At 47.1% G+C, this 27,953-nt stretch overlaps 1 protein-coding gene across 7 annotated transcripts; it reads left to right on the top strand.

Annotated features, from left to right (window-relative positions):
* Positions 1 to 1,906: 1,906 nt before the first annotated feature.
* On the top strand, positions 1,907 to 13,870 carry BRD2 (bromodomain containing 2). Of its 7 annotated transcripts, none has more exons than XM_073884943.1 (14): positions 2,810 to 2,943; positions 3,876 to 3,948; positions 4,920 to 6,242; positions 7,832 to 8,135; positions 8,755 to 8,892; positions 9,380 to 9,518; positions 9,602 to 9,816; positions 9,913 to 10,287; positions 10,790 to 10,918; positions 11,114 to 11,365; positions 11,483 to 11,748; positions 12,367 to 12,671; positions 12,899 to 13,021; positions 13,131 to 13,870. In XM_073884943.1, the coding sequence occupies exons 3-14, from the start codon at positions 6,214 to 6,216 to the stop codon at positions 13,265 to 13,267; spliced, it is 2,412 nt and encodes an 803-aa protein (XP_073741044.1). In that variant the 5' UTR covers positions 2,810 to 2,943; positions 3,876 to 3,948; positions 4,920 to 6,213; the 3' UTR covers positions 13,268 to 13,870. The 7 variants fall into 7 exon arrangements, with proteins under 7 accessions (XP_025718036.1, XP_073741044.1, XP_073741045.1 ...); XM_073884944.1 differs by lacking the exon at positions 2,810 to 2,943 and adding an exon at positions 3,588 to 3,740; XM_025862251.2 differs by lacking the exons at positions 2,810 to 2,943; positions 3,876 to 3,948 and adding an exon at positions 1,907 to 2,324.
* Positions 13,871 to 27,953: the final 14,083 nt, after the last annotated feature.

Raw genomic sequence — 27,953 nt, 5'->3', positions numbered from 1 at the left:
CTTTAGAGATAGGGAGATGAGTTAGGAAGCTGTTGATGTAGCTCAGATGACAGGACTATGACAGAATGTGATTCAGTAAATACTTTAGAGGCAAAATGGTAAGTCTTGTGGATATAATGGTGGGGGGGGAAGAAATTGAGAATGGGCTCCCAGATTCCAGGCTTTATGACTGAATAGCTGCAATTAGCCAGGTTGATACAGAAGCAAATCTAGCTTGCACAGATTGCATCAATTTTGAACTTGAAGTGCCTAAGGGTTATCCAAACAGTAATATTTAGTAGCAAGTTTAGCTCAGGAGAGTCTTCTGAACTCTCTGTAAAGATACACATTTGAGAGGCTTGGAGCCATTGGGTAAGATTACTTAGATAAGATGAACAGAACTAGAAGCAAACTGAGGCAAAACCCTGGCAAACATTAACCTATTGGAAGAGGCTAAAGAAGAGTCCATGAAGGAGATTAGAGAGGAACAGTTGGACAAGTAAAAGAAACAGGTGAGACTGGCCACAGAAATCATGGGTGTAGAGAATTTCAGGAAGTGTGACCAAATATCAAATGTTTCAGAGGTCAAGGTGAGAACTGAAAAGTTCATCCTGACTTTGCCAATTAGGAGGTCCTTGGTGACATCTGCCAGAACAGTTTCCAATAATGGAAGAAGTGGGCTGAAGAGTGGGAATGGGGCTGAGAGAGGAAAATTCAGGTACTTTCAGGTCTTGATTCTGCAGGGTAGCTCAGAGGTAAATAGAGTCTACAAGTGGACAGTTATTGGTAAGGTTTTCTTTCCCCTTTTTTTGAGGCTGGCAAACCAGTAGAGGAAAGAAGTTAAAAATGCCAATTGGAACGAAATGGAGGATAGCTTTAGAGTTATAGATAAGGTTGACCAGGTCTAAAGAAAAGGAATTTCCTTAAACCGAACAGAGGACTTCCCGTACAATACTTAAGGATTACAGACAAGGCCCAGTTCATAGGAGAGAGACGGAAAATCGCGAGTTCTCCCGCAGGTTGGCTCTTCTGTTCTGCTCTATTGGTGGGGAATAAGGGTTACGGACTAGAGTGAAGATTTGAACCCATACACTGAGGGTCAAGGGAGAGATTACTGGCAAGTAAACAAGTAAATGGTTTGCTTTAGGTGGCAAAAGAATCACCATAATATCCTTAGGTTTTCATGGGATTTATTCAACATTGAGACAATAGAAGGCAAAGCCTTAGGAAAAAGTAGGAGTTTTAACTGAAATGGTAGAGCATGAGTTCAGTAAAAAAGTGAAAGTGACCAGAAGGCTGGTAAGTTTTGGGGAAGGCAAGGAGTCGAGGCTGAGAGGCCTCGGTGAAGCGACGAAGTCTGGGTAGGTTCAGGAGAAATAAAGAGGCTGTAAAGCTGGCTAAGACAAAGATGCCGAACAAAACGCCCACATCGGCAGTCCGCAGCTCATTTCCCGCTGGAGGCACCAAGGTGATAAACTCCCTTTCGCCTGGTCAAACTACGTTAGGCCCGGGGAACGACCCCACCCTGCAAGCCCTCACATCTCCGGGTCCAGGCCCCACGCTCCTTCACTGCCAACAACTTGGTGGGGCGCGTTTCCGCCGGACTGTCCAGGACGAACTAAGCGGCACTCTACACCTGAATGAAGAGAACTAAACCAGGCCGCCCCGGGGCGCCCGGCACAGCGGCTGGTACTAAGGGAGGTGCCGCTAAGGCAAGAGATCTGCGCGCCGCGCCCGCTTCCGTCCCACCCACTGCGCGCGCTCCCAGGACTGGCGAGGGAGCGGCGGTGCCTGCAGACGCATGCGCTCTGCTGCTCTCCCCGCGGGCTCCGGCGCTCCTTTCCCCTCCCCCAACTGATCGCACCCTTGCGCTTGCGCAGTGTACGTTCTTGGGCAGCGGCAGCCATGCTGAACCCGTACGGAGAGGCTAGTGGGGGGGACAGGGTCGACGACAGCGGGATAGGAAGCCGGGGATATGGAGAAGCAGCGGCATTAGAGCGCCCTGGGTCTCTGGAGATAGGCCAGGGCCATGCGCTCTCCTTGGCCGCTTGCACGACCCCCAGAAACCTTCGGAAACCTGGTCCTCGTGGAGGGGGGAGGGGGCGGCTGGCACGTGACCCGGGTCAGCCAATCTGGGTGTTGCTGACGTGGCGGCGCGGCCCCGACGATCTCCCCACCCCCCCAGCTCGCTCGGGAAGGGAGGGGCTGGGGGTTACGCCCCCTCCCCCAACACAGCTTCAGTTTCCCGGGGGGGTGACACCCCGGATTACATCCTCTTCCCCCCTCCCCCCTCACCAAGCCGAGGGGAACGTTGGCTACCCCCCCGGGAAGATTCCAGGTTCCAGGTGAGAAGGGGCCCTTTGGGGGGGCGGGGATGTTGCTAGTCATTTGAATGCTTAACCAATGGTGGGGAGTCCGGGGGGGGCGAAATTCTTGGGGTTCAGAGAAGAACCTGAGGGTGGGAGGGTTTGTCCTTCAAACAGTTTACAGCCAATGGGAGCGTGGAGGGGGGGCGAGCGGGAGAGGGCCCCTCAGATGGGGGAGGGGAATGGCCAACCTCATGCCTCCATACCAATTGGAGGGCAAAGGGGCGTGGGGGCGGTGTGTCCCCCATTCCATTCGTCCCCTGGGGGTAGAGGAGTCCGGAGCCAGGTGAGGTTTCCTTTTTGGCGGCCGGAGGGAGGGGTGACCCAGTGGGCTGAGGAGTGGGAGTGGTGTTTGTATTTCCTACTCTTGGATGTGAGTGGGCAACCCAGGTTGTGAACTGAGATTGTTCCCGGGCGCCCACTCCCTTTCTCCCCAGAGACTCTGGAAGGAGCATTTCTGTGCTTTTGTGTCAGCGGTAGGAAGCTCGCAGTCATCACATGGCATGCTGGAGGTTACGCTTCGAATCGCTTATCGAATTTGTGTGCATTCACGTGGACACGGCCTGTGGAGCCTTCTGTACAAACCTTCGTTGCCTCGGTGGGGGTCTTAGCATGTGTTTCCCCAGGCTGGGGAGGGCTTACAGGGTGAAAGCTTGGGGTTCGCTTGGGAGCAGAAACCAAGCCCAAGGTGGGTGCTGGGAGGGCTGTAGAAAGCGTGGTCTGAGACAGGAGGGAGTGAGGCTTAGGACCTGGAATGATTTCACAGCTCACAGGGTTTCGGGTTTCTCCAGGGTGGCGTCTTTTGCCTTCTTCATCCCCTCCCCCATTCCTGAACAGTTCTCTCCTTGTGTCCTGCGGGGGAGGGAACGGAAAGGAGGGAAGAGTTACTTTCCCAAATTCCTGACTAGCTGTTAGCCTCCCCTGTGACTCATGTGGGGGAAGGGAGGTTTGGGAGGGAGTAGGGAGCAGTGATTTTCCGGAATGCAGGAAAGTAAGCCAGAGTAAGGTCTGGCTGCCCTTTCGCTTTCGAATACCCAGCATTTTCGCGACCTCCTAAATTTTTCTTCCTGGCCGGCCCCCTAATGGGCCTCTGCAAACTTGCGAGGCCTCGGGCGGAGAACTGCCGATTTAGGAGGCTGGGCCACTAGGGGGAGGGGATGGGGGGAGGGGAGAAGGCCTTAGCAAAGTTGCTGTGTCATTGCCCGCCCTGCTGCAGCCACCCGCGCCAGCCAGCATGTACTTTTGGGGCCGAAGCCTGATCCCTGCGTGGGGGAGGGCGGTAGTAACAGGGGAAGAGGCTTCCTTCCCGGTGTGCACTTCCCCCCGCAGGGTTTGCCCGACTCGGGTGGTCGAGAAGACGTGAGATTGGCGGCCATTTTAGACGCAGTAACCGAGGTTAGGGCTCAAGAGCTACTACGAAAGGAGGGAGGGTGAGGTGGTTGGAGCGCTAGGACCTAGGCCCTCACGAGCCTTTCGGGCGGGGGGGGGGGGCTCTTACGTTCGTTGATTTACATTAATTTCCTTTCTCAGATATGCAGTCTGTTTTCTGTCTTGGTATCCAGAGAAGGGGAGATGGAGAGGGAGACCTCCCGCTAAAGCCCAGGTTGGGGATAATTCTTTTACTCTCCCATCAGGGGACGAGGGGCGGGGTGGGGCGTGGGCCCAGAGATGCCTTGAAAGATCCTGGCCTTGTTGTATTCTGTGTCTTTACTCATACATAGTCTAATCCTACTCAGGTAACAAGATTGTGGGGAAGACTTAGTAGGTTGGGGGAGGGGGCGAGACTGAGCTCCCAAAATGGCTCCTGCCCCTCCTCGGAGGCGGACGGCCCGGGGGGAGGGGAGGAGGGGAGAGAAGGAGGGGGAGGGCTAGTCTGAGCTGCAGCCGCCGCCTCCTCCGCTCGCCCTCCTCCCTGGCGCTGACCGATGGACCAGCCGCTCCGTGGGGAGGACTCCGGACCCTGGTGGGGGGATGGGGGGGCTCTGTCGCCCCCGTGGCGGGGGGACCCTAAGAGGGGCGTTCAGGCCTGCCCTCGGGGTGGGGGAGGGCCAGGAGCTTGGGGAAAGGTCTGAGCTTGCCAGGAGGGGGAGGGTGTTCACCCTGATTCGCCCCTCGCAGGACTTGTTTTTTCCGCTTTGAGCCAGACACCGGAATGCAGTTTGGGGAGGAGATGGGTTTCATTTTATAGAGAATATGGGTATGTTTGGAGATTTTGCTCCCACTTTAGGGCTGCCGGGATTTTGTCGACCAGGCAGATACTTTATAGGTAACTGAAGGTATGAGCAGGGAAGGATCGCAGAGGTGCTTGGGTGCAAGTTTTGGGAACGTATCCTAGATTTGGTTTGTCTTACTGGTAAGCCTTTGGGAGGGCACTGACTCTGAGTTTTGCCTTTGTATTCCGATTATTTGACCTGGGGAAAGACGGGAAGGATTTTAAGATTGCGACAAGCCTGTATTTTTGATTATGGAGTATGGGAACGTTACATCCCTCCATGGCTACGTTCGAGAGCCTTTAGTTATCTGCCAGAGTAACAGGCCGCGGCTTCTAAGATGGCGTCTTCTTCCTCATTTCAGATTCTTCACTGCAGCGGCCTCTCTGCCGAGAACAACAACCCGCCAGGCGTCCTGCGGCCACACCCTGGCGGGCCCAGGCTGGCTACGCCCACGCGGCCCCCTCCTGTCCTGTCGGTGTGGCCAATGGAGGAGCTACGAATGGCACGACCTGCCAGAGCTTGGCAGTCGCCGGTCGCACCGGTCTTGGACGTCTGGGAAGACTTTGTTGGAAGGGGAGGCGGGGAGAGGGTGCTGCACCCATGCCAACCTCTCTCTTTCCCTGGAGTCGCCGAACCACAGCGCAGCCAATTGGCTCAGAGATGTGGCGGGTTGCCGGTTCCCTATGGGTCTATGCGGCACTCTTCTGCCTAGTGACTGACACCTTGGAAATGAAGCTTATGACGTCATCGCTCCAGCCAACCAATAGAAAACGCTCCCGCGGAGAGCTGTTCCTCCCCTTTCGACTCTGCTTCTTCACGCGCGTGAGCGAGCGTGCGCGCGCGGAGGGGGTGGGGGAAATCTCGAGCACGGTGGCGCGCATGAGCGGCGAGGCTCCTCCTCCCTGCCTATATATAAAGGGCTGGCGCGGGGCTCGGCGGCGCCATTTCGCGCTGGAGTGGAGCAGCCTCTAGAACGAGCTGGAGGATTCTGCCTACTGATTAGAGAGCCTTCGAGTCGTCGGGGGCCGCCATTGCAATCCACGTCCATCCGTTTGGAAATGGCCTTCGTCTCGGCCTATGACCGGTCCCGGCGGACAGTACAGACCCCATAGAAGCCCCCGACGCTCCCCTTTTTCGGGCCCCGCCCAATTCTCGGAGTCTGTCCACCCCCTCTACTCCGCCCTCAAGAGGATTTCAAAGATGGAGGCGGCGGCTCCCTAAACCACTTTTCGTGTTCATCCGCCTCCATCCGAGATCGAAACGGGACCTCGTCCGCTGCGGGCAGTCCCAGCAGGAAGAGGGGATCCTTGCAGATCAACAGCGGGCAGTATTGACGACGGCGTTCGGGATTGGGGGCCGTCCTAGTGTTTGAGGAGTCCGTCCCCCCTCGCTCGCCCGCCTGTGCTGAGGCCGCCGCCATTTTCTCGCTGTCCGCCTCCCGCGGAGCGCGCCAAGCTGCTGGGAACCCTCCGAGAAGCCGCGGAGAAGATTGCGTTCGTGCCGGCCCGGCGGGGGTGTTGTCGCCTGGAGGGCCAAGGGCAGCGGCCCTCCACCCCTCCCCGACTCCCCGGGTTATGCTGGACCGGGAGGTAAGGGGAACCGAGGCCACCCGGACTTTCCGCGGCTGAGGGCAGCGCCGGTTCCCCGTGGTCAAGATGCTGCAAAACGTGACTCCGCACAGCAAGTAAGTCCCCGCGATCCGCGTGTGGGAAGGAGACGTTGGGGGGCTATGGCACAGGGATGTGGGGCGTCGGGTTCGGAGGGAGGACAGAATCGACTCGGGCGCGTTGCTGTTCTGCGACGCGACTGTTGGCTCTCGGGGGCTCGCGGAGGGGGTTGGGTGACGGTTTTGGAACGGTGGTAGAGGGCTACATAACTGCGTATGGAGGGAGTACAGGTTGTCAATTTATGCGTTGCTTTTCCCGCCGTGGTCCAGTCTTAATCTAGTTGGACAGAGCTGGGTTGGCGGCGGAGTGTAATGGGAAAAGACGACATTGAGTGGGTAGCCGGTCCTGCGGGTGGTGGGTCTGGTGTCTAGCAGCGGTCTGTCATAGGTCTTTTAGGGTGTTTCGTGGCCCCATCTAGCACCTTGTAGTGTTGCCATGGTGATAGAGCCTCAGACTGGCTACGGAGATTCCCAGAGTAGGGTAGAGGGATTACTTTTAGCCCGTGGGTTCGTGTGTCCAGCCTAGGTCGTTAAATCTTTGCATGTCTTTCAATGACAGAATCAGTTTTGTGCTGGCTTTGCGTGCGTTTTGTTTGGAGGGTGGTTTTTGATACCTTTGAGAGTTTCATTCTGGGCAGGAGGGTGGAGTTAGGGATTTTTAGTCCAGCTCTGCGGATGTAAACAATGAGATCTCCGTATAGTGTCTGTAGTTTTAGGCCCTGGAAACACCTGGTCCTGAGGAGTACCAGAGAGAATATAAGTTTGAACCAGTTTGGGCCATTGATTTTAAGAGTCTGGTGCTAGAGTGAGAGCTGTTAATATTTTTTTGGCGGGGTCGAGGGTGTTCTATCACTATTCGGCTGGAACTTGCTGACCTTGAGGTGGGGACTGGGCCGGCTTTATTTTTGAGTCCTTGGGAGGAAGGAGACGAATTCGAATAATTTCTGGGGTCTGGCGTCTGTGTTGTTCCTGGCGGTGAAGTCAGACAAATGCCCCTTGTCTAAAAATTTTTTTAAGTTGGTAAGGTTTTCCGTTAGATTTCTGATTCATTCTTTACTTTAAATTAAGCAGAGTTTGTGGGGAAGGTGGTGGTGTGTTCTCTTGTGCCCAGGGTTTTTAGGTGTATCATCAGCATCTTATGAAATTTGCTCCCTTATTTTGTTCCGTTTCTCTTTTCGCCGGCTTTCCTCCAGGCTCAACCACCATGGCAACCACCTGGCCCCTAGTGGGGAAGAAGCTTGGGGCTTGAGCTTCTCTACTCCATCCATTTTGCTTAAGTTCCATCCTGTAAAGCTTGTGGTTTTCAGATGCTACGCTGCTATGCCTTAGGAGAAACTATCCTGGGACTTTCTTTTTAAAGGGAACTACAGATGATAGAGCTTATAGAGTCCAGAAGGTGGGATCTGGACAGGTGTACTAAAAACAAGGAAACAAAAAGTGGGAGGGGGGCAAGAACAAAAGCTCCACAAATTGTGTGGATATTGGTTAACTTACAAGCTTGATTGTTGCTTAATAACTTCCAAGTGTGGATTTATGGGTACGTAGTGTGAGTGGCAGTACTGACTTTCATGAAATTACCACGTCTAATTATGTTTCCCATTTCACAGGCTCCCTGGGGAGGGGAATGCAGGGTTACTGGGGCTGGGCCCAGAGGCAGCAGCGCCAGGGAAAAGGATTCGAAAGCCCTCTCTGTTGTATGAGGGATTTGAGAGCCCCACAATGGCTTCAGTGCCAGCTTTACAACTGACCCCTGCCAATCCACCACCCCCGGAGGTGTCCAATCCCAAAAAGCCAGGACGGGTTACCAACCAGCTGCAATACCTGCACAAGGTGGTGATGAAGGCTCTGTGGAAACATCAGTTTGCGTGGCCCTTCAGGCAGCCTGTGGATGCCGTCAAACTGGGTCTGCCGGTGAGTAGGGATATTGGAGTGGGGAGGTATTGGGAATGGAAAAAGAATGTGCGTGAGTGGAGGTGGGCTGCTTAGTATAGGTGCTGCGGCCCCTAGGGACTTCCCATCCCTCCCCTATAGGGCAGATAGCCACCACATTTCTGGAATCTTGGTCCTTTGTGATTATTGATCCAACCGCTTGCTATCTTGGCATCTCTCATTGTGCCCTCCATGTGTCCTTCCTTAACTTTTGTGCCCTGGCTCCATTTTACAGATTCCCACCCCAGGTTGGGAGAGGACCACGGTGGCCAAAATTCTTAGCTTCTTCCTCTCCCTCATGCAGCCCATGGATAGCCAGCCCCAGAGGTAATGTTACAGGATGGGAAACCTTCAGAGTGGGTGGGAGGTGGGTGGTTAGAGAACGGCACTAGGGGCCTCCCAACGGGTGTTAAGAATCCCATTCCTTTTTTTTTTTTTTTTTTTTTTTTTTTGTCTTTAGTTTAATTGGGGCCGCAGTGTAGGGGACTACATACTCTGGTGTGTAGGGGGTGTGTATGTGCGTGTGTTTGCTGGGGTCAGTAGTTTAGGAAAATTGGCATTTATTTTTCAGTGGCTCTGATCCTAGTGTTTTTTTCTTTAGGACTATCACAAGATTATAAAACAGCCTATGGACATGGGTACTATTAAGAGGAGATTGGAAAACAACTATTATTGGGCTGCCTCAGAGTGTATGCAGGATTTCAACACTATGTTCACCAATTGTTATATCTACAACAAGGTAAGTTTTTTTAATACGTGTTTATTAGATGGAGAAAGACTGCTGTTATTGCTAGATATTTTGTTGGTATGATGTTTGAAGGTGTTCTCAAAGTGGGTAGGATCCAGAAAATCTGAGCTCCAAAGGATACCACTCACAGTGATGTGGCTTCAGAGATCTGGAGTTAAAGGTTATTTAAGTAGAACGTTTACGTAGTTGGGGATGGTGGCCCTGTTTCTCAAGAGAAATCTCTAGAGGGCTGAGTAGATCAGAATGTATTCTCCTTGACAGTCTCATTCCCTTACTTTTGAACTTTTTTCGTTACTGCATTTTGAGGGACAGTTAAGGTAGGACATGGAAATAAGTGGCCCAGTGTAGGTAATTTTCAGTACTTGATGACAAAGTTGTCTGAGGGGCTGTGGTGATATTTGGGGCTAGGAATTCCTCAGAAAAATGGTTTGTCTTTTATTAACTGGCATTTGAATCTTTTTGTTTGTGTTTTGTGTAGCCCACTGATGATATTGTGCTAATGGCACAAACGTTGGAAAAGATCTTCCTACAGAAAGTGGCATCAATGCCACAAGAGGAACAAGAGCTTGTGGTGACCATCCCTAAGAATAGCCACAAGAAGGGGGCCAAATTGGCAGGTAGGAAGAGCGGTAGTTTTCCTAATTGGGTACAAGATGGGGAAGATAGTAGAACTAATTTTTTATTCCTTCCCTTTTTTCAGCACTCCAGGGCAGCATCACCAGTGCCCATCAGGTGCCTGCAGTTTCTTCTGTGTCCCACACAGCTCTATATACTCCACCACCTGAAATACCTACCACTGTCCTCAACATTCCCCACCCGTCAGTCATCTCTTCTCCCCTTCTCAAGTCCTTACACTCTGCTGGACCCCCACTCCTTGCTGTGTCTGCAGCTCCCCCAGCCCAGCCCCTTGCCAAGGTACGGATCTGTGGATTTCTTTTGGGCAGTGGGAAGGGGGGCAGGGTCTTGGATGAGGTGGACCCTAAAAGGCTTTCATCTTGTTTTTCTCTGCAGAAAAAAGGCGTAAAGCGGAAAGCAGATACTACCACACCTACCCCTACAGCCATCCTGGCTCCCGGTTCCCCAGCTAGCCCCCCTGGGAGTCTTGAGCCCAAGGCAGCACGTCTTCCCCCTATGCGTAGAGAGAGTGGCCGCCCCATCAAGCCCCCACGCAAAGACTTGCCTGACTCTCAGCAACAACACCAGAGCTCCAAGAAAGGAAAGCTGTCAGAACAGTTAAAACATTGCAATGGCATTTTGAAAGAGTTACTCTCTAAGAAGCATGCTGCCTATGCCTGGCCTTTCTATAAACCAGTGGACGCTTCTGCTCTTGGCCTGCATGACTACCATGACATCATTAAGCACCCCATGGACCTCAGCACTGTCAAGGTACCCACTGCATGGGGCAGATGGGATGCTCAGGCAGTGATTGGAACTTTGGGTTCAATAAAACGGATCAGTCACTTCTTATGGGCACACGGCAATCTTGATTCTTGGTATTTTATTTTTACAAAATGGTAATGGGACAGGAGGTTAAGTGATAATTGAGTCTGTGTTTCTTGGAGTTTGAAACTATATGGTGAGTTTTGTCTTCGGAGCAATACTACTCATGTATGTTTAAGTTCTACTACGGGGTTAGGGAGTAAGGGGTTGGAAGGATAGTCAGAGGCCACCCACCCCTATCACTTAGAAATGGTTTTTTTTTCTAGACGTAGATATTTCTTCAACCCACCCAAATTCCTTTGACTTCAAACCTGAACCCCAGGGCATAGATCTTTAAGGTCATCCCTACTGTGCTCTCAAGAGAGGGCTACTCTTGCGGTGTCTGGGGTTGGCAGGGAAAGGTGCGTCTCCCTGCCTGTGCAGCTTCTGATGCTGCCTCCTTCTGCAGCGGAAGATGGAGAATCGTGATTACCGGGATGCACAGGAGTTTGCTGCTGATGTGCGGCTTATGTTCTCCAACTGCTATAAGTATAATCCCCCAGACCACGATGTTGTGGCCATGGCACGAAAGTTACAGGTGAGTGTCACAGTTGGAATTTGAATTCAACAAATGGGTCTGGGGAGAGATTTTTGTCCTTTGCTGTACCACCTTATTGTGAGGTTCTGTTGAGTGTGCACGGTTATAAATTGGAGCTGGACTATACCACCAGGTGGCTGGGTGTGATTGGGGCTCCGTTGACTAGCATGGTTCAGAGGGTGTCTTTCTTCCTAGGATGTATTTGAGTTCCGTTATGCCAAGATGCCAGATGAACCACTGGAACCAGGGCCTTTACCAGTCTCTACTGCCTTGCCACCTGGGTTGGCTAAATCCTCTTCAGAGTCCTCCAGCGAGGAAAGCAGCAGTGAGAGCTCTTCTGAGGAAGAAGAGGAAGAAGATGAGGAGGATGAAGAGGAAGAAGAAGAGAGTGAAAGCTCTGACTCTGAGGAAGAAAGGGCTCATAGGTTGGCTGAACTACAGGAGCAGGTATTTTGTCACTTAGTTTATTTTGTAAAGTCATGCCTTATCTTTGCCATAATTTTTTTTCTTATTTTTTATTCTATGTTATTTTTCTCATTATATATGGGATTCTTTTGTCTCTAGCTTCGGGCAGTACATGAACAACTGGCTGCCCTGTCCCAAGGCCCAATATCCAAGCCAAAGCGGAAGAGAGAAAAAAAAGAGAAAAAGAAGAAACGGAAGGCAGAGAAGCATCGAGGCCGAGCTGGGGTTGATGAAGATGACAAGGGACCTCGGGCACCCCGCCCATCTCAGCCCAAAAAGTCCAAGAAAGCAAGTGGCAGTGGGGGTGGCAGTGCTGCTACACTAGGCCCCCCTGGCTTTGGACCTTCTGGAGGAAGTGGCACCAAGTAAGTTCTAAGAGGTTAGGAAGCAGAGACAAACATGGCTATTACTATAACGTCCAGGGGGAGAATGGTTTCTCCCACTTCTTGCAAAGCTTTCTCTAAACCAGAGGTCAGCAAACGTTTTCTGTAATTGGTTGGGTAACAAACACTGAATTTGAGAACATACTGTAGAGTCTCTCTGTGAGTTACTCAACTCTGGTGGGGTAGTACGAAAGCAGAGACCTTACGGAAGCATGGGTAGGGCTATTCCAATAAAACTTTATTTACACAGAAACTAGTGGCAAGCCAGATGTGTCCCCAAGTTTGTCTATTCCTTCTCTGCACCAATCTATGGTTTGTCTTGCTTTTTGTGGTGGGGTGGGTTAGAGTGTTTTAGGGAGCAAAAAGATGGACTCATGGCAGTATACTAGTATCTAGTTCTCAAAGTACAAAATAAACGGTAAGTGCTTAGCATGTGAGAAGGTTTGTTTTCTTGAGGAGTGTTGGTAGTATCTCATTTCCAGTTGGTTTACCCATTTGCCTTATGGGAAAACTGAAGCATTACTCTGGCAGGAAACTCAGATTAATATGTGTTGGGAGGGGTTAGTGATGCTTTCCTAATTGACAAAACTTTGCCTATAGACTGCCCAAAAAGGCCGCGAAGACAGCCCCACCTGCCCTGCCTACAGGCTATGATTCAGAGGAGGAAGAAGAAAGCAGACCCATGAGTTATGATGAAAAGCGGCAGTTGAGTTTAGACATCAACAAATTACCTGGGGAGAAACTTGGTCGAGTTGTGCACATAATCCAGGCCAGAGAGCCTTCTTTGCGTGACTCAAACCCAGAAGAGATTGAGATTGATTTTGAAACCCTCAAGCCATCCACACTTAGAGAGCTTGAGCGCTACGTTCTCTCCTGTCTACGAAAGAAACCTCGGAAGCCCTATAGTGAGTATGACATGACCTTCCCCTCATGAGTCCAGCAATCCTCAAGTAGTTCTGAGGACGGTTTAGGAAAAGAGTAATAGGGAATGTTTGATGCATTCCTGATTGTCGGCTCCTAGGGCAGGGGGGACGTGCTTGTTTCCCGATCAAGAAAGGAACTCGGCAACAGGAAGGTGCAGCGAAACTACATGCTCGTGGCAGTCTAAGAGCTGAAGTGTTTGTTTTTCTAGCCATTAAGAAACCTGTGGGAAAGACAAAGGAGGAACTGGCTTTGGAAAAGAAACGGGAACTAGAAAAGCGGTTACAGGATGTCAGTGGGCAGCTCAATTCCACCAAAAAGCCCCCCAAGAAAGGTGAGTACCCTGTAAGCTACTACAAATTCATTACATCCGCCTTTCGCGACTTTCCTTGACAAATGGAGATGAGATTGGTATGATTTTAAACTGCAACCTTGTTCTGCAGCAAGTGAGAAAACCGAGTCATCGTCAGCACAGCAGGTAGCAGTGTCCCGCCTCAGTGCTTCCAGCTCCAGCTCCGATTCCAGCTCCTCCTCTTCATCGTCCTCTTCTTCGGACACCAGTGATTCAGACTCAGGCTAAGGGGCCAGGCCAGATGGGGCAGGAGGCTCCGCAGGACCGGACCCCTAGACCACCCTGCCCCGCCCCTTCCCCCCCTTTCTGTGACACTTCCTCATCTCATCCCCCCTCCCCCCCACTGTAGGAGAGCTGGCTCTGCAGGGGGGGAGGGGCGCAGGGACATTTACTGAAGGAGGGACTTAAATGGACAAAAGAAGATTGAGTTCCCAGCCCCATTGAGAGTGACCTCTTGGGCATAGAGCCCCCATTCAAAATGACTGGGGCAGGGGTACAGGGTGGGAGTGGGCAAAGGCCCTGATAACGGGGTTACCTGAGGCCATAGCTGCCCTGTTCACTTGTAAAGGCCCTGTTTTGAGGTGGTTTGTTCTAATTTATTTTAAGCTAGGTAGGGCTGGAGGGATATGGGGCCATGGTCCCCTCAGCCTCCATGGGGAGGGAAGAAGGGGGAGCTCTTTTTTTACGTTGACTTTTTTTTTCTACTCTGTTTTCCCTTTTCCTTCTGCTCCATTTGGGGCCCCTGGGGCTATCAGTCATCTCCCCATTTGGTCCCCTGGATTGTCTTTGTCTCTTGATTCTAACTTGTAAATAAAGAAAATATTATTCAAATTTTGAGTTAGCTTAATAACATTTGCTTTGTAGTGTTTCAAAAAGAATATAGTATAAAATTTTGAGGAAAATAGTCCTGAAGTGAGAAAAGAGTTATCTTGTAGTTGGATTATCTTCTTAATTTTAAACCAGTAGGCTGTTGCTGTGGTGGTAAAAAGTAAGTACATCTGCTTTGTAAAGTGAATCCTTCAAAATAACTTTCAGGTTCATGGTTTGCTCTGTTTTTTGTTTTGTTTTGTTTTTAGATTTATTAAGAGCACAAGTGGAGGGGCAGAGGGAGAGGCTTAGCGGGGAACCTGACTTGGGCTCGATCTCGCAGCCCTGAGATCACAACCTGAGCCAAAACCAAGGGACACTTCTTACTGAGCTATCCAGGCGCCCCTGCTCTGGTTTAAGAGAAAAAGTTAAACCCTCTGGCTCATCGATACCTTAATCAAGCTTAGGACTCGACGCTTAAGATAGGTTTTGAGGTTTTTCCTGTGTGGATTGTCTCCTGAACATGCTTATTAAACCAAATGTGAAAAGGATGGAAGGTGGACAACAGGTATTTTTTGTGTTCTGCATCCGACCTGAGAAGGCAGTTGTGCATCCTTTTGTAAGCTTTGGCCTCAAAGTCCAGATTTACAGAGCCCTGCACAGTTTTCTAACAATATAATCCAATTCTTGCCAAATTTAGATCACAAAAACTAACCATAAATTTGACCCCTTGTCTTGCTGAGGGGAGAGGGGCTGTATAGTATAGGGAACTGGGACATGTGGGTGCTGGAATGGGGGACCAGCCACAAAAGACATTCTAGCTTAGTATATCAGACCGTTGTAGAAAACGACCTTTGAAATAAGGGCTGGTAATTGTTAATGTAGAGAAAACGCTCTATTCTGCCCTAAAATTGCCAGAAACAGGAAGGTACAGGGTGGAATTGGGTTTGCAGATGGAAGATTTTGGAAGCAAGAATTTGGATTGTAGCAGGAATTCTCAACCCTTACCACTTATTAGGGCTCCAGTAAAACTTCTAAAAAACCACTAATTTCAGGATTCTGTCTTTATGAATTCTCATTAAATTGGGACCTGGGCAGTCACGGTCAAAAGCTCAGGAGATACAGTAATCACAACCAGGGCTGAAAACTACTTGGTAGGGTTTTTGGAAAGCCCTTAGCTTGAAAAGGGAGGAGAGATATGATTGGGCTTTTGGCCCAACTTAATTGTAGAGCTCAGGGAGTGAATTTTGAACTTCGAGCTCTGATTTTCTTGAGAAGGATGGTAAAAAAGATCTGGAGGGCGCCTGTGTGGCTTAGTTAAGCATCTGCCTTCAGCCTCAGTTCATAATCCTGGGGTCCTGGGCACAAGCCCTTCATCAGGCTCCTTGCTCAGTGGGGAGTTAACTTCTGCCTCTGCCACTCCTCGTTCTCTCTCACTCTCAAAATCTTTTTTAAAAGAACTGGAAAACTTGGACATCCTATAGACTTTGTTGTGGGGGTGGAACAAAAATCAAGGAATAAATGATATAATTTCAGTCAGATGCATGTCTATGTCCAGGATTACATCTCATTTCAAAAAATTTGAGTTGGATTAGTTTGGGAGGGGGTTAGTTATAGAATCTAGTATAACTATAAACTGAGGACAAATGCTCTAAGAAAAGGCAAGAGTAGCTCATCCCCTTGACCGCAGAACAGCATGAAATGGAAAGAGTGGCTCTAGACCTGCATTACACCTCCCACTGCCACGTCAGGCCATTTTCAAGTGTACATGAATTTCCTGAGACTCAGTTTTTTGGTAGAGTCCTTGCTGTCATCCCTGATCCTTGCTTTAGTTTGGGCCAGTCTGTCTTTTGATCTACTTTAACACTTAGTTGAATTTACTGGTCCAAGCCCCGGCTTTACTCCACACCATACCCTTTAGGCATGGTAATAGTTTGAGGAGTCAGAGTGCTACAGCTACCTTGGTTGAAGTTACTCTTCCAGAGCAACCAGCCTCCAGCCTGACGAGCAGGTCACAAATGTGGAGTCCTGTGGGTATCCCTCCTGAGCTCTTCCCAGCTCTTGAAACCGTGGGTTCCACTGCCTCTTCCTTGTGCCATATCCTCGATTGTCTCCTGTGGGAGCTTTTTTATTCAGTCACATTTTACAGAGTTCCCTTGGGTTACCTTTTAATTTTTAACAAATTAGGTTAATAGACCTAGACACTGCTAAGCTCTGTTAAGTCAGGGGTGTGGGGGTAAAGTTAGAGAACAAGCTCTGCTCTCATGAAGCCCGCTCCTGAATTCTTAATTCTTGTGGTACACCATGCTGATGGTCTCCAAGATAAAGGCACGACTTGGTCTTCCCCAACACTTAATCCTTACTGTATGCCAACGTGTGGATCCCAGTAACACCCCTTGCCAACCTTGCTCTTGGATTCTCTCAGGACTATTTTGATGGGAGTTAATTGAATCTTGCCCAAAGTAACCTTGAGAGAGGTCTTCCTGAGCAGTGAGAGGGACTGGTAGAGCTGGGAAGGGGATGTGGGAATGGTGGTAGGGAACTGATGTGATGCCTTCCAGTATCTCACATCTTTGCTGCTTTCCCCTTTCCTGGATCATAAGTTCAAGCTCTGCAAAATCTCACTAGCTGGTCTCCAGCACTGAGACAGCTTGCTGCCCCCATAGTTTATGTTGGGGGGGGGCATGTTGGTGGGGGGACATTAGGTAATCACAGTTTTTAATAAAAATTATATTTCTAGCTCCCCAACAGGCAAAGATTTTACCAGGGTTCTTATCTGAGAGATCTCAGATCTGTTCTGACAGATCTCAGAAGGACAAGTAAGTATGTTGGGCTATAAGGAGCGGGGGGGAGGTGAACATTGCCCGCAGAAAAAAATAGTGGAGGTAAGCTGCCAGAATGTAGTGGTGCTGAAGCAGCAAGAATGGAAGGGTGAGTGCTTTCAGGTAAGGCCAGAAAGGCAGAGCCAGACCAGGGAGCATTTAGCTGTGATAAGGATTTGAATTTTTGTCCTAAAGACTATAGCTCACATTTATTGAGCACTTACTATGCCAAGCAGTATATTGAGAACAACTCATTTTGTCTTTGTTATAGTCCTGTGAAGTACGTCTAATCTCCATTTAACAGATGAAGAAATGAGGCACAGACAGGTTAAGGAACTTGCCCTGAATTGCGGCACAGCTAGTGAGTGGGTGGGATTCAAAGCCAGCAATCTGGCTCCAGGAACTACGACCCCAGAATTCCAATACTGTGGGCTGGTGGGATGCTAGGAGACACATCCTTTGAAAAAATTGCAGTAGGAAGGATCATGTTGGGTTGGTGAGGCATCAAGAAGGGATGAAGAGTGATCATTTAAAAAGCAGTTTCTACAAGTGAGGAGAGTGGTTTGGAATGGAGAGGCAGCAATGTAGGTGAAGAGCAGATACATTCTACCAAGGAAGAGCAGAGTTATAAATATCTCTGGATCCTTTGGAGTCCCAGAGCTTTCCAGTAGTGGAAGATTGGTAGTTTGTTCACTAAAGGAATGCCACCTGGCTGATGGAGTGAAGGGCTGCTCTCCTGCCCCGCGGGAGTTGAGGCACTTGTTGAGTCTCAGGGTCTTGGGCGCCACCTGGTGAGCATGTTACCCATGACTTCCTCCTTTCTATTTCAGGTAGTTTTGTGTGTACCCTCCCATTTTTTGGTTCTTTCCTTCTTTCTTCCCTATACTTCAACTCTTGAAATCTGAGCTTAATTCTTATGACATGGAGGTCCTTACCTCCCTTGACCTCTGAAGCGTCGCATGCTCTCTTTTCAGGCAGCCCCTCCTTCAGCCTTCCATGAGATGTTGTCTCGCATGTTACCTTCCTTGGCACCCTTCTCCTTTTTTAAAGATTTTATTTATTTGAGAGAGAGAGAATGAGAGAGAGAGAGAGAGCACATGAGAGGGGGGAGGGTCAGGGAGAAGCAGACTCCCCGCCAAGCAGGGAGCCCAATGCGGGACTCGATCCAGGGACTCCAGGACCATGACCTGAGCCGAAGGCAGTCGCTTAACCAACTGAGCCACCCAGGCGCCCGGCACCCTTCTCCTTATTTGCACAACATTACCCATTCTTCTGGAGGCAATTCCCACGGATAAAATCTGTCCCTGTCCAGACTTTGCTCCAAAGTTACAAGACTCTTTTCAACTGCCAAATGGCAATGTCCCGGGAGCTCCTAGCACTCAGCACCTGTCCAAAAATGATCCCATCTTTTCCCACCCATGTGCCTCTGTGAGTTATCTATTCATGTAACAAGCACTCATACAGAACTCACTAATGTGCCAGACACAAGTGGACACAAGTGCCTTTGCTGGCAAGTCCTCCCAAGAATGCCAGGAATTAGGTACCGAGCACACTTTATAGACGAGGAAACTAACAGAGCCACCCGGGAACAGTTCTACAATAAATAAGTAGCACGGCCAGGATTAGTAATGAACTGTCATTCCGCCAGTCATTGGAGCCAGAGCCTGGTGATCTGCCTAGATTCCACCCCTTCACTCTCCCCTTCTTTGTTCACCTGGCAAGGCCTGTTGTGCCTTCCTCCATCACTTCTCTCGGTATCCCTCTCAGCCTGGACTGCCACAACTCTCTGCTCACCAGCCTTCTGTCCACAGGCTCATTCCATCATATCCATCCCCTAGACCATAGCTGCCAGAGGGATCCTTCAGGAAAGAAATCTGATCATGTTGCTTTTATTACCCTTCAGGCCTCTATCTCACCCTTGTTACCTCTGCAAGGTTATATTTCTCATTTGCCCTTCCTTGAACTCTGTACTCAACTCAGAGCAAAAGATAGGCCTTCCCAGATTTTCCCATGCTGGTTAGCACCATTGGGCCTTGGCACATGCTGTCCTCTGCCCGGAATATCCCCTTTCCCCCATCAGCAAATCCTACATAATCTCCAAGAACAATTGGTTCCCTCCACTATAAAGACCTTTCTGACTCTCCTTCCATTCCCTGTGACACATACACACACTTTCCAAAGGACCTCACTGAGCTTCCAACTAGGCACTAGGCCCTCCCCATCTAACCACAACCCTGTCTCCAGACTCCAGCGGGAGTGTCTAGCATTGAGTTAAAGGGACCTCTCTGTTGTGGCTGTTCTGTTCATCCGCCTTGGAGGACTCTCCCTATGAACAATTAGACAGCTTCAATTTTTCAGTTCACACTTAAGCACTTCCTCCTCAATTTTGCCCCCTTGTACTTTTATGTCTCTTATAGCTCCTTTGTGAGGTAGGAACTGTGTCTTGTTCTTTATAACTTTAATCTGCCTGGTGCCTGGGGAAACAAGCATAAATAATGGCTGAACTACCTCTTGGCCTTTGCCTCCATCCCAGGTACCTCAGCACAGAGCCCACCAGAAGACTCATCAGCTCTGCTGTGGGGCCAGCCGGGCGCTGAGGTATGGATGGGTGTAGCATCAAGACGTGGAAAGGTAGAGTAACCACCCACCCCTGGCTTATCCGGGGCTGACAAGTTTTAGCTACAAATGCGGGAGAATCTCAGGCAAATTGGGACAAGTGAAGGGGAGACATCATCACTTTGGCCATGCAGGGAGATAGTAAGAGCTAACATACTCCAGGCATTTTTTATTTTCCAGGCCCTATGCTTACTACGCTTTATACATCATCTCCTGATGCTCACAACATTAGTTCTTTATCATTAGATTCTATTATGCCTACTTAATAGAAGAGAAAGCAGAGGTTCACAGAGGTATATTGACTGGGCCTGAATCATTGGTTCCAAAGTCCATGTCTTTCTGCTATACTGTGTTGTCTCAGGGCTCCATTAACCAGCTTCTCCCCTCGTGCCCTGCCCTACCCCCACTGTGCCAGGAGCCCTCCCTCCCTATCACTTGCAGTGAGGCCTCACATTAACCTAAGGTGGCCAAGATAAGAGTAGCAAATTGTGCAAGAGGAACTAGCAAAACTTTATACATAATATTCCTCATGTGTTTACCAAAACAAGGACATTGCTATTCTCATCAGGTAAGCTAATGTTTGATTTGAGGTTGGAGAAGAAAAGGAAGCTATTCTGCAGGGATGAGAATTTTTGCCAGGTGTTGGTTTGAAAGAAGAGTGTTACTAAAGTACTCTTCCATCAGTTCAACTGTCAGACCTCAGAGCTGCTGCTATGATTTCTGAGACCGTGAGAATGTAATATGGCTCAATCAGGGAACACTTTCCACTTCTGCAGTGTGTATGTTGGAACTGGCTTCCCCATCGAGGCAGGTGGTAGAGACAACTGAGAGTTCCTCCACAAATGGTTATGACCTATCCTCCTGCCTAGTCTCTGTTTCTCACCCAGAGTTGCTACAAAAAGACAGTTTTGTCCATCCCTTTCCTTCTTTCTCTCAAAAAAATGATAACAAAAACAAAACAAGCTTTTAAGGTTTTCTAAGTTTGCACGTATGCTTTTAACTCTAACTCCAGGGAAACGAAAGCTGAAAAGTTACTAAGAGGGGGCCAAGAAGTCCTCCATCCCTATCAGAGGGAAATTCATGCTCTTTAATGGGACACAGAATGATGGTTGTTCTCCCAGATCCATGGTTACCACATTTTGTTTTATTGTTTTGAGAAAGAACAAGTGCTACTCAATCCTTCTATGCCCTTTGGTTTCGGTATCGGGTTTCTGGTTTACCTGCTGCCTGCCATAAAGAGTTCTCCTTACTTGGCCCCCAGTTCCCTGGGGTCTAGTCAGCGACCTTGTGCTGCCACAGGCCACGAACTTCTGCTTAGACTTCCCCCTTAAAGACCTCATTCTAAGATCCCCTTAGGCCTCATTCTAACCACAGCGACCGAACCCACTGATTTACTGTTCTTGAATCCATCTCCCGCCCCTCAGCCTGATTCCCCAGTAGTCTCCTGTTTTTCCATCACTGCCTTTGGTCTTGCAAATAGACCCTGCAGAGCCTCACAGTGATTTTACCGATGATCTGGCCAGAAGAAAACATTGAGTGCAGAGAGAACACTGAGCGAGCAAGTGAGAGAGCAGCTTGGCGGTGAGAGGCTGGTTCAGCAGTTCCGTGGGTGGGGAGGCCTACTTCCAAATAAGGGAGAAAATAAAACAGAAAAGAACTTGATTCTGCAGAGTCTGAGAGAAAGCCAGGGAGGGGCAATTGACACTTGCTGAGCTCTTGCTAACCGCTGGGTATTGACGGGCACTTCTCATAGTGATCTCTTTCAGTCCACACAACATCTCTATCACACGTACATTATTGTTCTTATTTTGAGATGGGGAAACTCTAACTTAATGGGCATAAGACCACATCAGCTAATGAGACAGGATAAGGCTGATTTCCAAGTTTATATTCTTTCTTCCATATCAAAAGTTTTGGGTTATATTCTAGATATCAGCAAGAAAAGAATTCACAGGTGAAATTTTAAAAACACCCAGAAAAAAACATTCAGATATCAACTCCACTAACCTGAACTAAAGAATAAAGCTGGGGATAAACACACACACACGCGTGTGCGTGCATGCACACGCGTGCACGCGCACACATGCACACACACACTTCTATCTATCATTTGTCATACCTATAGCTTTTTAAATGTAGCTTCTGCCCAGGTTTCCTCCATGCTGTAGAAAATTAATGTTTTCACCAAGCCCAAGTAATTTGAGTGTTAACTAAAGAACTACTAGGAAGTGTGAAGGCACTTAGACAAAATGAAACTACCTCGCTCCACAAGTATAGGTGAGGGAATTTCCAGTGATAACTTTTGCTGTGGGAAGAGAGCATCCAGGCTGAGTAGAAATTACTCTCTTTGGACTGAGTAATATCTGAATGGTGACTCTATACCTGCCTCCTTCCTAACCACGCCTTCAGCCTTGGCTTACAGACTGGAACCTTGCTGAAGGGTGAGGCCTGGGGGAACCAGGAGGTGGCTGGCGAAGGACATGAGTGTGGGGACAAGGTGAACAGGTGCACGAAAGGGAAGTGTGGGGTGGGAAGTATCTGGGCTTGTACTGACCAGTAGGAAGGACAGAAAAAGGATGATAGAAATTATAGACCGGGATTAAAAATTACAAGAACTTTGTAGGATTTTGGAAACTTTGTGCCTTCTTCATTTTTACTGTTTTTTAAATTAATCTTGTCTGTTTTCTGATTGGGATTGACAATAATACCTCAAACATGGAGAAAAGTACAAAATTACAAACCATTCTAATATGTTTACAGTTCAATTTATTCTTGGTGTTCCTGACATGACTATAGACAATGTTTATTAGTAAGTTCTGACCACAGAACATGTTTTTTTAAAGGACGAAATGTTGATGAAGCAATTGTAGTACTCCCGAGATAAAATGAGACTGTGCTTTGAACCCACGAATGAAAAAGTTGCTAGAAGAAATGATCAAATTTTATGTGCAAATTTAATAACCATGTCATGGAACAGAAAATTAAAGGCATTACACCGTGCTTATTTCATTTTAGTTAAATCCAAAGATCAACATATTAAAATTATTTAAATTTATAAAATACCTATTCCAGAAGAGTAGTTATTCAATAGGTGACATACATTAACTCATGGGTTCAGGAATCCAGTTACCTCTCATTTAATTTTCTATTTTCAAATATGGCATAGGATTACAAATACACACACATACACTTTTTATTATGAAAATTCTAAACATACAGAAAAGCTGGGAAAGTTACAAAGAATACTTGAGCAACCTAGATTCAACGTCTGTCAAGATTTTGCCATATTTGTTTCAATTATGTATGTTTGTATGGGTATCTGAATCCATTTCAAAATAAGTTCCTCATGGCATTTCATCTCTAAATGCTTTAGCATAAAGATGTCTTGCTACATAATCACAGTACCATAATCATACTGAACAAAACAAAATAATTTTCTAATATCATTGATTACCCAGTCCATATTCAAATTTGCCCATTTCCCTCCAAAATGTCTTTATATTAGTTTTTCCCTAAATATGTGGCCAAGAATCACCCACTAAATCTAATTGTAATGTCTCTTAGGTCTCTTCAAATACCCCCCTACCCCCCATCCTTTTCTACATGTCTTTTTGAAGAGACCAGGCCAGTTGTCTTGTAGAATATTTCACATTCTGAATGTGTATGATCCTTTCTTCATGGTTTTCATTTGACTTATTCCTCTATCCAATATATTTTCTATAAACTAGAACTTTGGCCTAAGACTTGATTATATTCAGTTGAAAGATTTTTGGCAATAGTTCTTCACAGTGATGCCATGTACCTTACTTTTCATCACCTCAGGAGGCATATGTGATTACTGTCTTGTTATCCTGTTATTGATGAAGCCACGTTTGATTACTGAATTGAAATGGTGACAGCCAGGTCTCTCTCTTCTGTAGAGAGATTTTCTCCCTTTTGTCAACAGCAAAGAACCTATGGGCATGATACTTGGCCGGGATGTGACTCATTGTTTCCCCCTCAACTGTTCTCCTAATGCTTTGTTATTGTTGTTGTTGTTTTAGATAGAGAGAGCACAAGCAGAGTGGGAAGGGGCAGAAGGAGAGGGAGAGAGCATCTTAAGCAGTCTCCACACTCAGTGTAAGCCTGACACACAGAACTCGATCTCTCTACCCTGAGATCATGACCTGAGCTGAAATCAAGAGTCAGATGCTTAACTGACTGAACCATCCAGGCGCCCCTCTCCTAATGGTTTTAACATCAGTGATGCCTCCCCTGAATCAGTGATCATATCAGCGTCGCAAAACACTGATTTTCTAATTCTATTATTTCTTCTACATTTATTGGCTGGCAGTCATGTAAAAGGGAGAAATTTTCTCATCAATGGAACCATAGTTCCTTCTGAAAAGTCACGATATATTCTTGTTTTCCTTAAGTACCAATTTTCCATGTCAGGAATTAGAATATCACATCCAGTGATGGCAGAAAAGTTTTGTTGTTGGCTGCTGCTTGTTTGTTTTATCTCTATCTGGTTATTTTTAGGGATTCATGGGTTTTTATACATTCAACGTGTTTAAATTGATTATAGTCATTTTTTGTTGTTCAAATTGCCCAATTTGGCCAATGGGAGCCCCCTTCAAGCTAGCTGCTCCTTTCTTTTGACATGCCCCTATTAGCCTTAGAACACTTCCTTGTTTGCTGAAACAAGTTTGCTCTGTATTTTCCCTAACCCAGACCTGAAATCAGTCACTTCTCTAAAAAGCTCCATTTCCTTTTATTGGGCATAAGAAACCACATAGAAACCACAATCTGTGCACTTGGGATGTTCCTTGCTACTGAGGTACCATCGCTTTCACGTTCTTTCAGCCACTGGAACTAGGAGATATATATATATATATATTTATAAATCATTAATTAAAATTGACATTTTTTTCTAATTTGACAGAGAGAGCACATGAGCAGGGGGAGGGGCAGGGGGAGAGGGAGAAGCAGACTCCCCCCTGAGCAGGGAGCCCAACTTGGGGCTCCTTCCCAAGATCCTGGAATTATGACTTGAACCAAAGGCAGACATCCAACCGACTGAGCCACCCAGGTGCCCCTAAAATTCATTTCCAATTAAAATTTAATTTTAGTGTTTTTTTTTAACTTTTTAAAAAGATTTTATTTATTTAAGAGAGAGAGCACAGTGGGAGAGGGAGAAGCAGACTTCCTGCTGAACAGAGAGCCTGACGTAGGGCTTGATCCCAGGACTCTGAGATCATGACCTGAGCCGAAGGCAAATGCTTAACCAACTGAGCCACCCAGGCGCCCTAATATTAGTGTTTTAATTCAGCTACTTTTTTATTTCTTTTTGTACATTAAAATTCTTGGTTCCACTAAGAACATACAGTACTGTCTTCTAATATTAGTTAAATTCTCTTCTCCGTGTAGTTTAGTTGTTTCTATTTGTTTTAAATTTTAGGGTGTTTTTTTTTGTTTAATTTTTATAAAAATTGCAGAGCATTTATATGTTTCAAAAGTCGATATTCATTTTTATCCCTGTGTTCTCAAACCCATTCCTTCAATTCTATTCTCCACCCCTGACCCCGTTTTTATCAATTTCTGGTTTATTCTTCCAGTATGGCTTTTTGCAAATATATATCTCCCCTCTTTCTTACCCCAAAGGTAGTACATACTATATATAATTCTTTTGTATCTTGCATTCTCCGTGACTTCCTAGAGATCCCTCCACACCAGCAAAGAGATCTTCCTCATTCTGCCAATAGCTTCAGAGTAATTGTGTGGAAGTGCCATAGCTTTTTCAACTATTCCACTCTTACTAGATACATTACCAATCTTTCTTTATGACAAAAAATGACATATCAGTCTTAAAAGGCAGATGACTATAATAAAGACTACATGTTTGACATTTCTTTATACATATTAAAGGATATTTTATTTTTACTTTTTTTAAGATTTATTTATTTATTTTAGAGAGAGAGTGCACACATGAGCGGGGTGAGGGGCGGAAGGAGAGGGAGACAGAGAACCCTCAGACTGACTTGGGGCCCAATCCCAGGACCCTGCGATCATGACCTGAGCCAAAAACCAAGAGTCAGCTGCCTAAAGACTGAGACACCCAGGCCCTCCTAAAGTATATTTTAGAAGAAAAATCTTACTTGTATCTATTTATTTTTTTATTCAGGTATTTTATTTTTATTTTATTATGTTACTTAATTCAGTTATTAGCATTCTTTGGAATACTTGAGTTTCATGGAATAGTTTAAGAAACACCAGGTGGACTTAATGCTGAGTGTGCAGACTAATGGATTTGACAAATGTAAGGTGTTCAGACTAGTGCTTGGCACATTGGCAGTGCCCAATAAATGAAAGATAATCATAATAAAAGCAATAGTGTTAATAACAGCAGAAAAATTTTAATTACAGGCTAGCTTCCATTAGCTCCTGAGTAGTGATGGTGCAGTAGAAGGAATTTGGGCTCCAGTGTCACACAGACCTTCCCAGCCACCTTCTAGATGTCTGACCTTGGGGTGAGTTGTATAATTTCAACCCCAGTTTCCTCCTCTGTAAAATGGGTATAATTACTCTAACCTTGCAAGGTGATTATAAGAAAGAAAGAATACATGGTGGCAGAATACTGCTTTTCTTTTCTTTTTTTTCTCTGTACTTAGGTTTGTGATATAAGGCAAATGGCAGGTGTCACCTCCAAGACCTTCCCTCTTCCAGCTTTGAATTTCCCAAAGCCTGAAGCACGCTTGACATTATGCCAGATGTCCTAGACATTATACTAGGGAGAGAGAGAGAGAGAGGAATACCTTTGAGAGACAGTAAAGCAAGGCAGAGAGAGGAGATTCTCCCAAACTGTGGAAGGCACAATGGTCGGTGGGTCCCTAAGAGACTACTGTTCCCTGGCAGCACCCAGAGCAGGTAAGGAGGCCTCTGGGGAAAAGGAAGGGTGTCCATGTAATGCATTTGTGCAGTCCCACTCCCAAGCACTGGGACTCACTCCTCACCCAAAATTCCCCTGCCCCCTGCCTGATGCAGAACAGCAAAGCTTCCACTCTGAAAGGACTATCTATGCAGGCTAAGACCCAGGTGTCCTAGAGGTAGCCAGTCTGGACAGATGCAGGAAGACAGAGGGGCTTGTCTAATGCCCCGGCGCTGTGTCAGTGCCTTTGAAAAACCATGAATGAGGGAAACCCCAATCGTGACTGAGGTTGAATTTATCACCAGTTTCATGGAGGAGAGGTTTGGTTTTGAGTCCAATTTAAGACTATTTTTTAAAAATGTACTACTTCGTGCATTTTCTGCACTATTTTCTAGATTTTGTGGACCAAGATTCAAACCCAGTATATAAGAAAAGCATTTACAAGACCTGGCACATTACATTCAGTAAACGGTAGCCACTGTTGTTAAAAACCAGCTGCAGAACAGCGGGAACAGGTTGAATCAGCAGTAAATAAAATGGAATCAGTAGAATTCTACAGATGTTTTAATGCCTAGTATGTTCCAGATAATAGGACAGGTGTTGGAAAGATGAGACAAAGCCTTGCCTTGTGGTAGAGGAGCAGCAAAGGAGGACACACACACACACACACACACACACACACACACACACAGCTAGCTCTGACACATGGCAGAATGTTGCAGGTCCTAGTGAGAGAATGGGCAAAATACTGTGGCCTGGGATTAAGAAGGCTTCTCGGAGGTGGCATTTAATTTGGACTCAGGGGAGGACAGGTAAAATGTTGATTGGTTGTTAGAGGAAGGCAGGTGCAGCACAGAAAATAGTATCTGCAAAGACAGAGAGGTGTAAAACGTACCTTGAGAGTTTTGTGTGACTTAGCATTGACTGTTTTCAGGGGAGCTACTAGGAATAAGGTTAAAAATGTAGATCAGGGAAAATTTGAGAAGGATCTTCTTCACCCTGCAGGTATTAGAGCACCCATAAGAATTTACAACTGGAGGAAGAGAAAAAGAAAATATTCTAAAAGCTTCAGGAGGAAAAAACAGATCACACGCAAGTTTCGGGACTCTGAATATTTTTTGGCTTCTCAATAATAACAGTAGAAGCTAAAAGACTATGGGGAAATGACTTCAAAATTCTGATAGAAATGATTTTGAATCTTGAATTGTATTCCCAACTGCTCTCATTCAAGTGTAAGAGTAGAAAAAAATACATTTTCTGACACGAAAAGCATAAAAATTTGCCTCGTATGCACTCTTTCTCGGGAAGCTAAAAGAGGATGTACCTGTCTAAAATAAGGCATTAGACCACAAAAGGGTAATTACTGGATTTAAGAAACAGAAGTGGCCACACAGAGGACAGGTAAATCCTGACAAGGTCAGTGAGGGGTGATCCCGGATGAGAGCTGTGTCACCGAGGGCAGCTAGTGAAGAACGGAGCAGACAGAAGGTGCTGGGAGAGTTTGATCTGACAATAAAAAGGGCTGATTGCATTCTAAAGAAATTTGTGATTCATTAATAATAAGCACAAACAAAGCCAAGCAACGAGAAACAGGACAATTATTCACTCCAGGGAAAGCAAAAGTCATCTAGGGAAGGAAGAGCGTGGCTTACTGTATAGTTTGGCTATAAATGGCTTTCACGTGGTCACAAGAATATAAATACTGAACACGGACCTAGCCAGAGCGACAATATAACTGTTCCAAAGGATGAGGCCCTGGGAA

This window comes from Callorhinus ursinus, unplaced genomic scaffold, assembly GCF_003265705.2.
Source record: "Callorhinus ursinus isolate GAN/ISIS: 27379988/994484 unplaced genomic scaffold, GSC_fseal_2.0 scaffold59, whole genome shotgun sequence".
In the NCBI taxonomy this organism is placed as follows: domain Eukaryota; kingdom Metazoa; phylum Chordata; class Mammalia; order Carnivora; family Otariidae; genus Callorhinus; species Callorhinus ursinus.
Note: the sequence above shows the minus strand (reverse complement) of the source record. Positions and strands in the feature narration are given on the sequence as shown.

What these genes read in the sequence shown, in the direction of transcription:
- BRD2 (XM_025862251.2), top strand. Translation starts at nt 6,214, where the DNA reads ATGCTGCAAAACGTGACTCCGCACAGCAA. An exon ending in AACGTGACTCCGCACAGCAA is followed by an intron (nt 6,243 to 7,831) that starts GTAAGTCCCCGC and finishes CCCATTTCACAG; the next exon opens with GCTCCCTGGGGAGGGGAATG. An exon ending in CCGTCAAACTGGGTCTGCCG is followed by an intron (nt 8,136 to 8,754) that starts GTGAGTAGGGAT and finishes TTTTTTCTTTAG; the next exon opens with GACTATCACAAGATTATAAA.